Here is a 15,282-nt window from a genome sequence, read left to right on the forward strand (position 1 = left end):
CTGGACAAGCAAAAAACAATTGTCTTGTTTTAAGAAATAAAAAGTCAAAATGAATTGATTTTTCTTAAAAGAAGCAAAATAATCTGCAGATGGGGTAAGAGAAATGATACTATGTCAAAAAGGAAAAATTAGATTATTTCTCTCACTCCACTGGCAGATTATTTAGCTTGTTGTAAGAAAAAAAAACTTCATTTTGACTTATTATTTCTTAAAACAAGACATTAGCTGCGTCTCAAATGGCACACTTTGCACTCATAGTATGCTGTTGAGTGTGTAAGTGCATAAGTACAAATGTATGTAGTGTCGTCCCAAATGGCGCACTAATGTTTTTTTACTAAGCTGAAATTCAAACCTGTTTCCCTGATGACGCTTGACGGTCGCCAAATCAGTGAAATAAATTACCAAACTATCAAATAATATCTGCCGTGAGTATAACCACATTCACCATCAGGAGGCGCTATAATCACTCTCGTAGGAGAATTTCGCTTTCACCATCCAAAATAAATAAAGTTATTCAACATGTGCGTCCGATAGCTCCGCCCCTTCCGCTACGTGAGCAAACCGGCGGTCGTTGAGTGCGTGAAGTGTTCATCATTACACACTTCATTTTAGCGGCTGAATGAGTGCATCATCCGGGTAATTAAAGTGCGCTTATTGTTTTTAGAGTTTTCAGTGTGAACGCACTACTTACACTATTTATACTACAAAATGGTGTAGAATAGTGCATAAGTATGCGATTTGGGACGCAGCTAATATTTTTGCTCATCTATTAACCCTGCTGAAAAATCCAGCTTAAACCAGCCTAGGATGGTTTGCTGGTTTTAGCTGCTCGACCAGCCTGGTTTTAGAGGGGTTTTGACCACTTCCAGCCTATTTTTATCTGGTCAGGCTGGGAGATGACCAGCCAAAACCAGCCTAGCCAGGCTGGGCTCCCAGCCAAAACCAGCTATGTCCAGCTTAAACCAGGATGGTCAAGCTGGTTTTAAATGGTTTTAGCTGGTCACTTTCCAGCCTACCCAGCTAAGACCAGGCTGGAAATGGCTGGAAACCAGGCTGGAAATGGCCAAAACCCCTCTAAAACCAGGCTGGTTGACTAGCTAAAACCAGCCAACCACCCTAGGCTGGTTTAAACTGGATTTTTCAGCAGGGAAATGCTTCCTGATTTAACAACTGTTAGATATTTGGACTAGAAACAAGATCAAAAATCTAAGTAGAAAGCATTTTTTGCAGTGTAGATTCACATTTAGTTTCCCTCTGTTATTGATTTGCTGAAGTTTAATGGGAAGACGCAGTCGCTGTTTGTAGCACTATTGATGTTGTGAGTTTGTCTTCCTCATGCGTATGTGTACATGGTGTAATTACATTACTCTGCAGGAATAAAATCGCCCCAAAAGAGACAATAAAGTTTACAGTAAACAATAAACCACTTACACTTGCAGTTTCGCAGATATCAGCTCTGAGTATTCTTACATCAGTTCACAGTGACACTCTCGTAAAGTACACAATTTTCACCACATAGCACAGCGCTACCGTAAAACTGTGATTATTCCTTTGACTATAATTGTACAACTAAAATCATAATCGTTGCATCCTAAATAAAAAGACATTCAAACAATGGTTTATCAATAGCAGGTGATGCAAGATACAGCGATCACTCACTTTACTGTGTGCAGCAGTGGTTGAGGGTTTGAAGATCTCCCGCACATCGGGGACTGCGTAGGGTTTGTTGCGCTTGCGTAGCGTCTGTTTGAGAGTCTCCACACGTCGCTCCACGGCGGCCGCTTGTGTTCGGGTCAGAGTCGACAACAGAGCGATGCTGTCCTCGCCGTCTGAAGCGGATTGGTCAAACAGAGTCGCTAGCCCCGCCTCCATCAACCATGCCTCCTCCTGCTCACCTTCTGCAAAAAACACAACACATATTAATAAAAGGCTCTTAAACTGAGACATCAACTTTCTATAAAAAAAAACATCCTGTTTCAAAACTCTGATTATTCTGTTAAGAGTAAAAACAGCACACGTGAAATAAAACCTAACCATATTGATTTTATTAGCTCACATTGCTACTTTTCTTGTGAAAAATGTCTTAAAATACAATAATTTGTCCTTGTAATCATTGATTCAAATCTGAAAATTTTTGTTTGTTTTTAGTTAAATACTCATGTTAGGCCTGTCTGAGGTATTGGGCGGGGCTAACACACTTAACCACGCCCCTCAAACTGTCAGTATAGACAGAAATGGTTAGCAGGAGGAGTCTGTTAGGTTGTAATAACTCTCCCCAAACCCTTTTCCCCAGCTTACTGAATGAAATGCTAACTTTACTACTTCACAAATAGCGCAAAAAAAAAGAAAGTAGTGAGGCACGAAGGCATTTACCACTTTGTAAGGTTGCCATTCATTTCACAACACTTAGCAGAGGTTTAGGGAGTGCAGACACCAAGGAATGAAGAGTTTCAGGTGAAAACAAGTCTTAAGGTGGGCAACAGTACGGGCTCTTCGTTGTCGCATTTTTGCACTTAAAAATGCACCACACATTCTCTATTGGAGACAGGTCGGGACTGCAGGCAGGCCAGTCAATTAACTGTATCCCCTTCCTTCGCAATCAGGACTTTGTACTAAGTGCAGAATGTGGTTTTGCATTGTCTTGGTGAAATATGCATGAGCGTCTCTGAAGTGAAGGCAGCAGATTGTGCTCAAAAATCTGTATTGTATTCAGCATCTGTATTGTATTCAGCATTATTGCTCTGTATTGTTCAGCATTAATGGTACCATCACAGAAGTGACACAACCCGATACGCTGACAAACCCTGGCTACAAGACTTGTTGCTAGTAACAGACTTTTTCTTCTTTGGTCCAGAGCACATAGCATTTCTCCTGAAAAAATACCTGAAATATTAATTCATCTGACCACAGTACACGTTTTGACTATATGATGGTCCATCCTTGATGCGTCCAAGCCCAGAGAAGTTGATGGCGCTTCTGGACGTTGTAATATACGGCTACCTTTTGGCACAGTGCTGTTTTCATTGGCATTTGTGGATGTAACTCTGTATTGTGATACTTGACGAAGGTTTGCAGCAGTAGTTCTGAGCCCATGTGGGGATATCGCTTCCAGAGGACTGACCATTCTTGATGCAGCACCGCCTAAGGGATCGGAGATCACGGTTGTTCAGTTTAGGATTGCGCCCTTGTCCTTTACACACTGAAGTTCCTTCAGATTCCTTCAATCTTTTAATGATGTTCTGCACTGTTGAAGGTGAAATATCTAAATGTCTTCCTCTCTGTCTTTGAGGAACATTGTTTTTAAATATTTCAATCATTTTCTCATGTATTTGTTGTCAAACTGGGGATCCTCGGCCTATCTTTGCTCCTAAAGGACTAGACCTTTCTTGGATGCTGCTTTTGTAGAAAATCATAATTACAATCACCTGTTGACATCACCTGTTTCACATCACATCAATATTTAACCATTTTACCCGATTACTAGCCCTAAACTGCTCCTGTCCCAACCTTTTTGGAATGTGTTGCAGGTCTGAAAGACAGAAGAAGAAGAATATTTATAAAATAAATTAAGTTGACCAGGCGATACAGTGGCGCAGTAGGTAGTGCTGTCGCCTCACAGCAGGAAGGTCCCTGGTTTGAGTCTCGGCTGGGTCAGTTGGCATTTCTGTGTGGAGTTTGCATGTTCTCCCTGCATTCGTGTGGGTTTCCTCCGGGTGCTTCAGTTTCCCCCACATTCCAAAGACATGCGGTACAGGTGAATTGGGTAGGCGAAATTGTCCGTAGTGTATGAGTGTGAATAAGTGTGTATGAAAGTTTCCCAGTGATGGGTTGCAGCTGGAAGGGCATCCGCTGCGTAAAACGTGCTGGATAAGTTGGTGGTTCATTCCGCTGTGACATTCCCGGAGTAATATAATGACTAAGCCGAAAAGAAAATGAATGAATGAATAAATGAAGTTGACCAGAAAAAGCATCAAATATTTTGTGTTCATAATATCTGCAATAAAATACAATTCAAAGTAAATGTGGAAATCACTACCTTCTGTTTTATTAGCGCTTTCCATATTGCCTAAACTTTTTCTGATTTGTGGTTGTTATTTAATGTAATCAAATGTACCCGAAACAACATATTTAAGGTTTAGCTCAAATTAGGGATGCACGATATTGCGCAATACAATACACAATCAAAACAAAACTTGTGTATTGGCAAAGCATATTGGCATAATATTTCCGTACATACCAATTATATTGTGCATCCCTAGCAAAAATTCAGTCTCACATATTTACAATGAGCCTTGCTTGGTACTCCAGCCACACCAAATTTAGCAGTTTCCTCTAAAGCCTCTTATTAATGGCATGATCGCTATGAGACTTGTGACATGTGTATGAAAATGTGTTAATTTCATCACAGTCATGGTGAGGAGGAAGCCATTGATGCCGCTCTGACAGGAAACAGAAGAATCATCACTGCAGCAAAGGAAGTCTCAGTCTAAAAACAATTCCTGCAGCTCCCTTTATTGTAGATTCTTCCTGTACATTCAAACTGTTTGAGTCTAAATATACCTTCAGGTGTTCGGTTTCGACATGGAACAAGTGACTACATGTAGGATTTGCAGGGCATTTTCTATTTGTGTTTGTGTTGTGAGGTCAAGAGGTTAATATATTTGCATTAAAGAGGAAACCAATGTACAAAATAAGGTAAACTTGAGTGCTTCATTTCCCCTTTAACCTAGTTCAGCCTATTAATGTCACTTTAAGCTGAATACTAGTATCCTGAAAAACATCTAGTCAAATATTATGTGCTGTCATCATGGCAAAGATAAACGAAATCAGTTATTAGGATTAGTTATTAAAACCATTGTTTAATAATGTGCTGAAACAAAATCTCTCTGTTAAACGAATTGTTTAATTAATATTTTAGAAAGCATTACATTTACATGTAGTCATTTAGCAGATGCTTTTATCCAAAGCGACTTACAAATGAGGACAAGGAAGCAATTTACACAACTATAAGAGCAACAATGAATAAGTGCTATAGGCAAGTTTCAGGTGTGTGAAGTCTAAGAAGCAAAGCATTAGTAATGTAAGTTTTTATTTATTTTTATTTTTTGAGTACAGTTAGCGGTAGAACCAGAGAGGCAATTGCAGATGAGGAAGGGATGAGTAGAGACTAAATAGTTGAGTTTTTAGTGGTTTCTTGAAGACAGCGAGTGACTCTGCCGTTCTGATGCAGTTAGGGAGTTCATTCCACCAACTGGGCAGATTGAATGCGAGAGTTCGGGAAAGTGATTTCTTCCCTCTTTGGGATGGAACCACGAGGCGACGTTCATTCACAGAACGCAAGTTTCTGGAGGGCACATACATCTGCAGAAGTGAGAGCAGATAAGAAGGAGCAAAGCCAGAAGTCGCTTTGTAAGCAAACATCAGAGCTTTGAATTTGATGCGAGCAGCAACTGGCAGCCAGTGCAAACGGATGAGCAGCGGAGTGACATGTGCTCTGTTAGGTTCATTAAAGATTACTCGTGCTGCTGCGTTCTGAAGCAGCTAAAGAGGTTTGATAGAGTTAGCTGGAAGCCCGGCTAGTAGAGAGTTGCAATAGTCCAGTCTGGAGAGAACAAGAGCTTGAACAAGGAGTTGAGCTGCATGTTCAGATAAGAAGGGTCGGACCTTTCTGATGTTATAGAGTGCGAATCTGCAAGATCGAGCAGTTCTGGTAGTGTGGTCAGAGAAGTTTAGTTGGTCGTCAATCGTTACTCCAAGGCTTTTTACCAATTTGAATGCAGTAATGGTTGCCCCATCCATCTGGATTGAAAAGTTATGATGAAGAGTCGGGTTGGCAGAAACTTCAAGCATTTCTGTTTTCGTGAGGTTAAGCTGAAGATGATGATCTCTCATCCAGTGTGAAATGTCTGACAGGCAGGCTGAGATGCGAGCTGGAACCGAGGGATTATCAGGATGAAAAGAGAGGTATAGCTGGGTATCATCAGCATAGCAGTGGTAGGAGAATCCGTGTTTCTGGATGACTGGTCCTAGAGATGTCAATTTCACAGGAGGGACAATACTCTTAAATTCAGCTGTGTGTGTGGGTGTGTGTTTCTCACCGTCGGCCACCTTCAGCTGCAGCTCCTCTTGTGTCTCGGCATCTCCGCTCCGCTGGATGATCTCCACCTCTTTGAAGTAATCCACCATGGCCTGCTCGTCCAGAGAGTCCTGCGAGCTGCAGCGCTGGTACGGGGCCGCCGCGGGCCCTCTGAGCCGCTGCACATTATACTGACCGGTCCTGCGGCTGCAGGGACACACAGATCAAAACGTCAGATCTAGAAAATCAGTATATTAGAGGCTTCAAACACACATGCCAGCAGTGCAGATTTCAGCTCATGCTCATTTAAAATACATGCAACAGCTTAGAAATGCAGCAAATGAGGACTGAGCAAAATTGTTTATACTTCATAATTAATGTTCTCAACTCACAGCAATACAACTTTACAATGAGTACAATTGTTTGCAGGGCTCAACAATAAGGACTGCCCGGTGGCCCGGGGCCAGCGTGAAAGACGCTCGGGACAGTAGACAGGATTGTTACTGGCCCCTAGCATGCAATTTTTTTCGTAACATTGTAACAACAATTACAGCGAAAAGATGGCAACATCTAACTATGAGGCTAAAAGAAAACGTCAGTTTCTAAAGTCTTGGAAGCAGACAATTACATGGGTACTAAATTAAGAAACTGGGAGAAAAAAAAAAGAAGAGTTGTCGGTTTGGCAAGCCATTTTTATAAAAATAATTTAGAATTGCACTAAAATACCAGCACATTTTTCATACTGCACCTTCGTTTGCATAAAATCAAACTAATTTTGTTCATTATACATTTATTAACATTTTTAAATGTTTAAATTCTAGATTCATAGACATTATTTTGCCACATTATTAAATTTTTTTTTTTTAGTGGGGCCAGTGAAAATTTTGGCAGGGCAAGTATAAACCTCAACCACTGGCCCAGTCGGCCCAGTAGAAAAAATCCTTAGCGTTGAACCCTGGTTTGTATTCAATACTTTATTATTATTATTATTTTCCATATCTGCAATGCCTGTATTTTGGCATTTTTTGCAGTCCACTTAGAATCCAACTTTGGAATATTTTGTTTCTTTATTGGCATTGATTGCTTTGAAATTCAAATGGCATTAACATGCCTGTGTTTTAATTTCTGTAATAAATATGGCTGTCAAGCCAGGATCTTCGATACAAAGCACCTTCCGACTGGAACAATCTCCCTTCTTTTTTTAGATCAATTGCATCACTTTGTCTTTTCATGGCTAATTTATTTTCTCTTCTGGAAACAACTTGCAAATGTTATTAAATTTGGCTACAAATTAGATGTTTATTATTTATTTGCATACCAAATTGTTTGTACTTATGATTATATGTTGTCGCTTATTTAGGCTTCGGATTGTGGGAAGTGTTTCAGGTGAAGTGTGCTGCTTGTTTGTTTGTTTTTTTGTCTTGTCAAGTGTATGTACTTTATGATGTGTTGTACTCTACTTTTTAGGGACCCCCTCGAAAATGAGATGATTCATCTCAAGGGGCTATCCCATTCAATAAATTCAACAAAAATTCAACAATCTTGATGGCTCATTGTGGATTTGTTGTTTACATGAAGAAATCTGTGTTACAAGTTAAACAAAAATTCTAATAAACAAATATATTTTGAATTGAAATAGTTTTTGTCTTGCGTTTACATTAAGTTTACATTTGAATAGCCAAAATTACAAGTTTCAGTATTTTAAATGCGATAATTAAAAAAATAATTGTAATTAATTAGTTTGTTTTTTTTTATCAATTGACAGCACTAATTTATACATTTTATTACAAGAATTGCTGTGCTGTGAAGAATATAAAATTGTGTGTGTTAAGCATCATCAATGCACCGAGATATCCAATTGAAGCGAATCGATGACATGATAATCGTAACCGAACTGAACTGTGAGACCAGTGTTGGTTCACACCTCTAATTTCTACCATCTTTTTTTACGATTTTTGATTGGTGTTTTTTCTTCACAGAAAAGGGGCGGGATATGATGCAATAATCATTTTAGCACTTTTATTGTTTTTGCATAATCACCGGAGGTCCTGCTCTAAACATTATTACATTGATCAAAGGCACATATACAGACACATATACAGGTGGCACGCTATACAGACTCGCAAGAAAAAAAATTGTCAAAATATCCTGCTGAAGGGAACAGATGGGACGATGTAGCTGGAAGAAAACCTGTTTTTTAATTGACTGACAGGTATTTTCTGTGAGGGGACTTCAGGGGTGAAACTCAGTACAGAAGTGCAGGAATGACTCCTTCAGAAAGAGTGCACGGAGCAGCAGGCATGAAGAGCGACGGATCGAGTCAAGAAGCTGAAAAATGGGCCTCTGTCCTGCCAGGAAATAAAGATGCTATTGTCAGGCCGATTGTTTGGCTGCTTTGTGGGGCAGGAGACGCAGATATCGGACACTTTAAACAGAGCGGTTATTATGGAGCAAGATTAGTCTCAAAAATATTACGTAAGATGCATTTGTGTGAGTGTTTAGGGTAAATATTTTATGCTTTGTACTTGTGTATTCATGTATTGTGTTCTGAATCAATGAATTGGATCTGTGCATTTATGAGTTGTGTTTTCAATATATGAATACAAATTGACAATTTCAAGCGTCTGGAGTTTTTTATATGTCATTAAAATATCTGAAAAGGCCAGTTTTTAATTTTGACTTGAAGCAAATGTATTTTTTATCATATTAAGCAACACATTCCACAATAATGATCATTTCTTTCCAAAGGTGGTCAAATACTTAGAGTATTATTAAATATACTGCTCACAAAAATATGACATGTAAATCCGTGTTGAATTGATTATAAAGAGCATCTCTTTGGATGAATCACAGTCAGTAATGTGCCATCAGAGCGGAGGCTGAAGAAAGAAAAGAAAGAGTCATTCATTCTCCTCCTCCTCCTAATACGGCGTACACAACACCAGTAAACACCATAAATGAGCCGATTCTGCATCCTGAATCTCTTCAAGTGTTTAGAGGTTGTCTTGTGCAGATGGGTCAGACTAAATGATGACTGCTCTATTTCACTGTTTTTCAGAAAGAAGAATAAGTGACAAAGACAAGAGGTCACATCTGTTTCATTCAGTATATGTGTGCATGATTTTATTATATATATATATATATATATATATATATATATATATATATATATATATATATATATATATATATATATATACATACATATATATATATATATATATATATATATATATACATACATACATACATACATACATACATATATATATATATATATATATATATATATATATATATATATATATATATATATATATATATATATATATATGTATACGTATATATATGTATATATATATATATATATATATATATATATATATATATATATATATATATATATATATGTATATATATATATATATATATGTGTGTGTGTGTATATATATATATATATATATATATATATATATATATATATATGTATATATATATATATATATGTGTGTGTGTGTGTGTATATATATATATATATATATATATATATATATATATATATGTATATATATATATATATGTATATATATATATATATATATATATATATATATGTATGTATATATATATATATATATATATATGTATATATATATATATATATATATATATATATATATATATATATATATATATATGTATATATATATATATATATATATATATATATATATATATATATATATATATATATCAGAATTATAGTTGAGCTAAAAAAGCACTTTTGCCTCCTAAAACACAAATTGTTAGAGATTACTAAGGGTGAAAGAATCAAGAAGTTTTTTATAAAATGACTAAATAAGGAAAACAGGAAATAAAAACTAAATAATTCCCAAAAACATTACAAAAAAGGTGGATTGATGGATGGATGGACAGATGGATGCCAGAAATAAATATATATGGACCCGCATGGACCCAACATTCTCACAGAAATCAGTCAAGTTTGGTGTAGGAAAAATCATGGGTTGGGACTATGAGATCTGCAGAGTGGATGATCAACATCAACAGCCTGAGGGATCAAGACATTTGTGCTGCCCATTACATTACAAACCACAGGAGAGGGACAATTCTCCAGCAGGATAGCACTCCTTCTCATACTTCAGCCTCCACATCAAAGCTCCTGAAAGCAGAGACGGTCAAGCTGCTCAAGGAATGGCCCACCCAATCACCAGACATGAACATTATTGAGCATGTCTGGGGTAAGATGAAGGAGGAGGCGTTGAAGATGAATCAAAACAGTCTTGATAAACTCTAGGAGTCCTGCTGAACGCTTTCTTCTTCATTCCAGATGACTTTATTAATCAGTGATTTGAGTCAGTGCAGAGATGTATGGATGCAGTCCTCCAAGCTCATGATGGAGTCAGACACAATATTCATTCTGTCTCCACTGCAGCAGGACTTTATATTCTATACTGGACATTATTTCTGTTCAGTGATGAGACTTTAGTCTAAGCAGAGTCAGACCTTACTGTCCTAATGAAATCAGTAATAATCAAGGCATGATCATATTTTATTGTGGTCTAATAAGCGTCATCTAGAGGCCTTTCATATAAGTGACTTATATAATACCAAATGATACTATAAGTCATGTTATTATTTGTTGTTTCTAACACTTAGGTAGTCTATATGTGTGAAATGTAGAAAAATGTGCGTAAATAAAAATGAAATCTCTATCACTCTTCATTCTTTTAATGCTCTGATGACAGAAACAGTGTTTGTCTGGTCAACATCAGTGTAACGGCACTATTTATACTCTCTGAAGAAGAAGAAAAAGAAGAATATCAGCTAGAAATAGCTTTGCCAGCAATGTTGACTCAGTGTGTCTTTAAAATAAGAGAATCCAGACAGAACTGACTCTTTAATAAATCACACGTCTTCGCTTCTCCCTGCAGCCAGTCAAACACAAGGAGATAATAATGGCATCCACTGCAAATATAGAAGAGCGAACGGTTGGCTTTCTTCAACAACCTTTCCTCTGCCATAAACAGTTAGTGTGGCCGGTTGATGGTTTAGTTATTAACTGAGGGTTTGTGCTGTGGGGGACTGGGGACGCATGCTAAAGGTCAGACAGAAGAACACGCTCAAACCTGCTCTCGGCAGCAGTTTCACAGAGAGAAAGAGGACTAGACGGTTTTTGAGTTTATTTGGATCCCAATCAGCCACTTGCTGAGGCATTGAGCTCGCTCAAAACTAAAGACTCTGGTATACTTAAAACAAGTTTACATCATACTATTATACTAGCAATAAACTATGCCAAAGTGCAAACATTCAGACCATGTGAATGACTGAAGGACAAATTCTGAGTTGCTAGTGCAAGTTGGTCACCCAGCATTAGTGTTTAATTTTTAGCTCTAGATTAGGTGCGATGTCGACCAATTTGGCATCGTACGATGTCCATTGTGAAACATTGCGATGGACGATGGCATGGTCGTCATTGGCGGATAATGAATATGAATAATTAATTCATAACGAATTAGCAGGGCCAGACGGAATCTGCGGACGTTTTTTGCGATTTCTGCAGAGAATTTTGGTAAAAATCTGCGGATTTTTGCAGAATTAATTTGGGAGTATTTAGCGGCGTATCATAACTAAAACCTTAATATATTAAATAAAAAGTAATAAATCACTGAATAAAAACTGAATAAATTCTGATTTACACATTTACTCAAGTAAATAAACAGAATTAATAATGGGCTAAAAATCTGCAGAATTCTCCTTGCGCAGATTCTGTGTGGGCCTACGAATTAGTTAATTGTAGCCTACCGTTTCAACTACCTGACCCGAATGGTCTTTGTTTTACCCATAAACAAATCAGAAATAAATAAAGATAAGTTGCACACAAATTAACACCTGTCAATCATTTTTTCCACGGGCGGTTGGTCGGTAAAAAGGGTGCACAACCAACAGTATCCGAGGATTTCGCTAAAATTATTGTGCAACTTATCTTTATTTATAGACCTTTTTCTTGGAACGCAAAATTACCCATTATGCTTTGCGTGTATGCGCAAGGAGAATGCGAAGAACTTCCGGTCGGCAGCTGATGCGTGTGAACAGTCACATTTGGACAGCTTTGAAACGATAGTTTTAATCTATTTTACCTGCTTTTATCCTCTTTGAACTGATCCTGTTGTCCATCAGCAGCATCTCCTGGACTGATCATTTAGAGAAATGTGATCTAATAGGATGGAAAACAGCTGCTGTGAGGCGTTTCCCCCTCGTTGTCAGACGGCATCTTCTGCAGTTTAAATGAAGCCTCGTCATCGCTAAAGTCAACATTTTCTCTTTATTTCAGATATATAACCAGCCCAAACAAATGTCATTCACCAAAATGTTTGACACACACACGTAGTCTGTACTGTGCCACTGACACACTGATTTAATAACTGTGACAAAGTGAAAATATAGGCTAGTGTCATTTCCAAATGACAGAAAAACACAAACCGTGGTAAAAACAACACACGAAATACACAAACGGCTCGCGATTAGAATGAACAGCAAATCAGCAGCAGAGGATCAATAACAGACTTTTATTGCTCATTTTTGTAAACTGCACAACTTTCATACCTGTTAAGTTTCATGCCAGTACTCTGGTTTTCTCTCTCTCTCTTTCTCTCTCTCTCTCTCTCTCTCTCTCTCTCTCTCTCTGTGTGTGTGTGTGTTAAAGAGCCGCTGAGCTAACAGCTGACAGGCCGGGAACGCACACACACACTGTATTTCTGACGGCAGACACGTGAACTAGGAGAACGTTTTTCTCGTATTTCTGACGCGCTTGAACCACATGTGACAGATTATAACGGCTTTAACAGACACATTTCTAAGTTGTGCGTCACAAAAACACTCTGTTATCCATTAAAAACGTTATTGAAACCCATTTTCGGAGCGCAAATGACCAGCTGTACACGCTGTAAACGGAAGTTTTTAGCATTCTACCGGAAGACGCAGGTCGCTATGGCGCCCTCCATGCAGCAGCCATGAAAAAGGTCTATATCTGATTTGTTTATGGGTAAAACAAAGACCATGCGGGTCAGGTAGTTGAAATGGTAGACTACAATTAACTAATTTGTTATGAATTAATTAATTATTCATAAATAATTCATTCACCTTCACCCATGATGACGATGCCATTGTCCATCGTGATGTTTCACATTAGACATCGTATGATGCCAGATTGGTCGACATCTCCCAACCCTATTTCAGAGTGTGATTGAGTGATTGATTCTGGTCGAGTCCGGATTTCAGGACCTGAGAAGACCTCTAGCATTCACAGTGTATAGGGTTAAGCACTGGTTGTTTTGTTTTCTTGAGGACACAAGATTTGACTTCTCCCATCTGCTTTAAGTGTTGCTGTTCAGAGGCCTTCTTCAGAGGGACTAACTCTGTTTCTGGCAGTCCTCTGGAATCCCGCTGCTTTCTCCATAGGAACGGCTGAAACTGGCCAGACTCCAGTCAAAGCGGGATCTCCAGAGGAAACTATTATACGAGGACTGCGGCGACTGACCTTTCCTTCAAGAACGATACAAAAAAACAAGTGTGTGTGTGTGTACGTGTTTTTGTGACATATCAGGGCACAAATCTGTATTATGGCATGGGTATGACACAGGGATTACAAAAAGCAGGTGAAATATGAGGACATTAGTGACGTCCTCATTTCTCAAAAAGCTTATAAATCACAACGGATGAGTTTAATCAGAGAGTAAAGCTGCACACAGTCTCCTGTGATGATTGGGTTTAGGGGTAGGGTGGGGTGAGAGCAATACAATATATGGTTAGAACAGTATAAAATGTATAGAAACCTATGTAATGTCCCCACTTTTCACAAATACAAACATTGAGCATTTGAGCATTCTAAGGTGTGCTGTGATTGGCCGATAAGCATTTGAGGTGTGATGTGATTGGCTGATGAGCATTCTAAGGTGTGATGTGATAGGCTGATGAGCATTCTGAGGTGTGATGTGATTGGCTGATGAGCATTCTGAGGTATGATGTAATTGGCTGATGTGCAATATGATATGATGTATGATGTGATTGGCTGATGAGCATTCTGAGGTGTGATGTGATTGGATGATGAGCATTCTAAGGTGTGATGGACTGAAACGTTCTAAGGTGTGATGTGATTGGCTGAAGAGCATTCTAAGGCATGATGTGATTGGCTGATGAGCATTCTAAGGTGTGATGTGATTGGCTGATGAGCATTCTAAGGCGTGATGTGATTGACTAATGAGCAATCTAAGGTGTGATGTGATTGGCTGATGAGCAATCTAAGGTGTGATGTGATTGGCTGATGAGCATTCTAAGGCATGATGTGATTGGCTGATGAGCATTCTAAGGCGTGATGTGATTGACTAATGAGCAATCTAAGGTGTGATGTGATTGGCTGATGAGCAATCTAAGGTGTGATGTGATTGGCTGATGAGCAATCTAAGGTGTGATGTGATTGGCTGATGAGCAATCTAAGGTGTGATGTGATTGGCTGATGAGCAATCTAAGGTGTGCCGTAATTGGCTGATGAGCATTCTAAGGTGTGATGTGATTGGCTGATGAGCATTCTAAGGTGTGCCGTGATTGGCTGATGGGCATTCTAAGGTGTGATAAGCATCTAGCTTCCATGTCTCATACCGTATCGCAGACAAGCTCAGCATTTATTATCTTCAGGAGAACTTTCCAAAGCAGACTCATAGGTGCAGGACGACTGTGTGCCGTGTCAATGGAAAAGTGATAACGCTTGTTGATTCTGTACAGTGTGTGTGTGCGTGTGTGTGTGCATGTGTGTGTGTGTGTGCGTGTAGCTGAAGGAGATGTCGAGCACTAGTCATGTTCACTGGGCCGGCGGTAACACCCTTCACACACACATACATTATCAACATCATCACACACACACACACACACACACACACGCACACAATGAGCTCAAAGCATGCAGATGAAATACTCATTATGCAATACCACAGACACAGAGAGATGTTTACCATGTCAGTGCAGGTCAAACCATCAAACAGAACAACACAAAGAAACACACACACACACACACACTCATTCCTGCTCCTCACAGTGATGATCTGATTATCGTGAACTGCACATCACACAAACCTGCACAGACCTGAAATCAAGGATACTTTACATTCTTTATATTCTCACACACACACACA

General features: G+C 38.6%; 2 protein-coding genes across 5 annotated transcripts in view; one reads left to right on the forward strand and one right to left on the reverse strand.

The window, feature by feature from the left end:
• Nucleotides 1–15,282, forward strand: part of lama2 (laminin, alpha 2) — a 389,595-nt gene that overhangs the window by 308,632 nt on the left and 65,681 nt on the right. The window lies entirely within an intron of this gene.
• arhgap18 (Rho GTPase activating protein 18) overlaps nucleotides 1–15,282 on the reverse strand; it is a 46,651-nt gene that overhangs the window by 24,878 nt on the left and 6,491 nt on the right. For all 4 annotated transcript variants that reach the window (XM_073934025.1, XM_073934024.1, XM_073934023.1 and 1 more), the window contains 2 exons: nucleotides 6,099–6,283; nucleotides 1,660–1,898 (listed from right to left, as the gene is read on the reverse strand). In XM_073934025.1, the coding sequence (XP_073790126.1) occupies nucleotides 1,660–1,898; nucleotides 6,099–6,283 (424 nt within the window). The remainder of the gene's footprint in view (nucleotides 1–1,659; nucleotides 1,899–6,098; nucleotides 6,284–15,282) is intronic.

The sequence above is a fragment of the Danio rerio genome, chromosome 20, assembly GCF_049306965.1.
Source record: "Danio rerio strain Tuebingen ecotype United States chromosome 20, GRCz12tu, whole genome shotgun sequence".
Classification (NCBI taxonomy): Eukaryota; Metazoa; Chordata; class Actinopteri; order Cypriniformes; family Danionidae; genus Danio; species Danio rerio.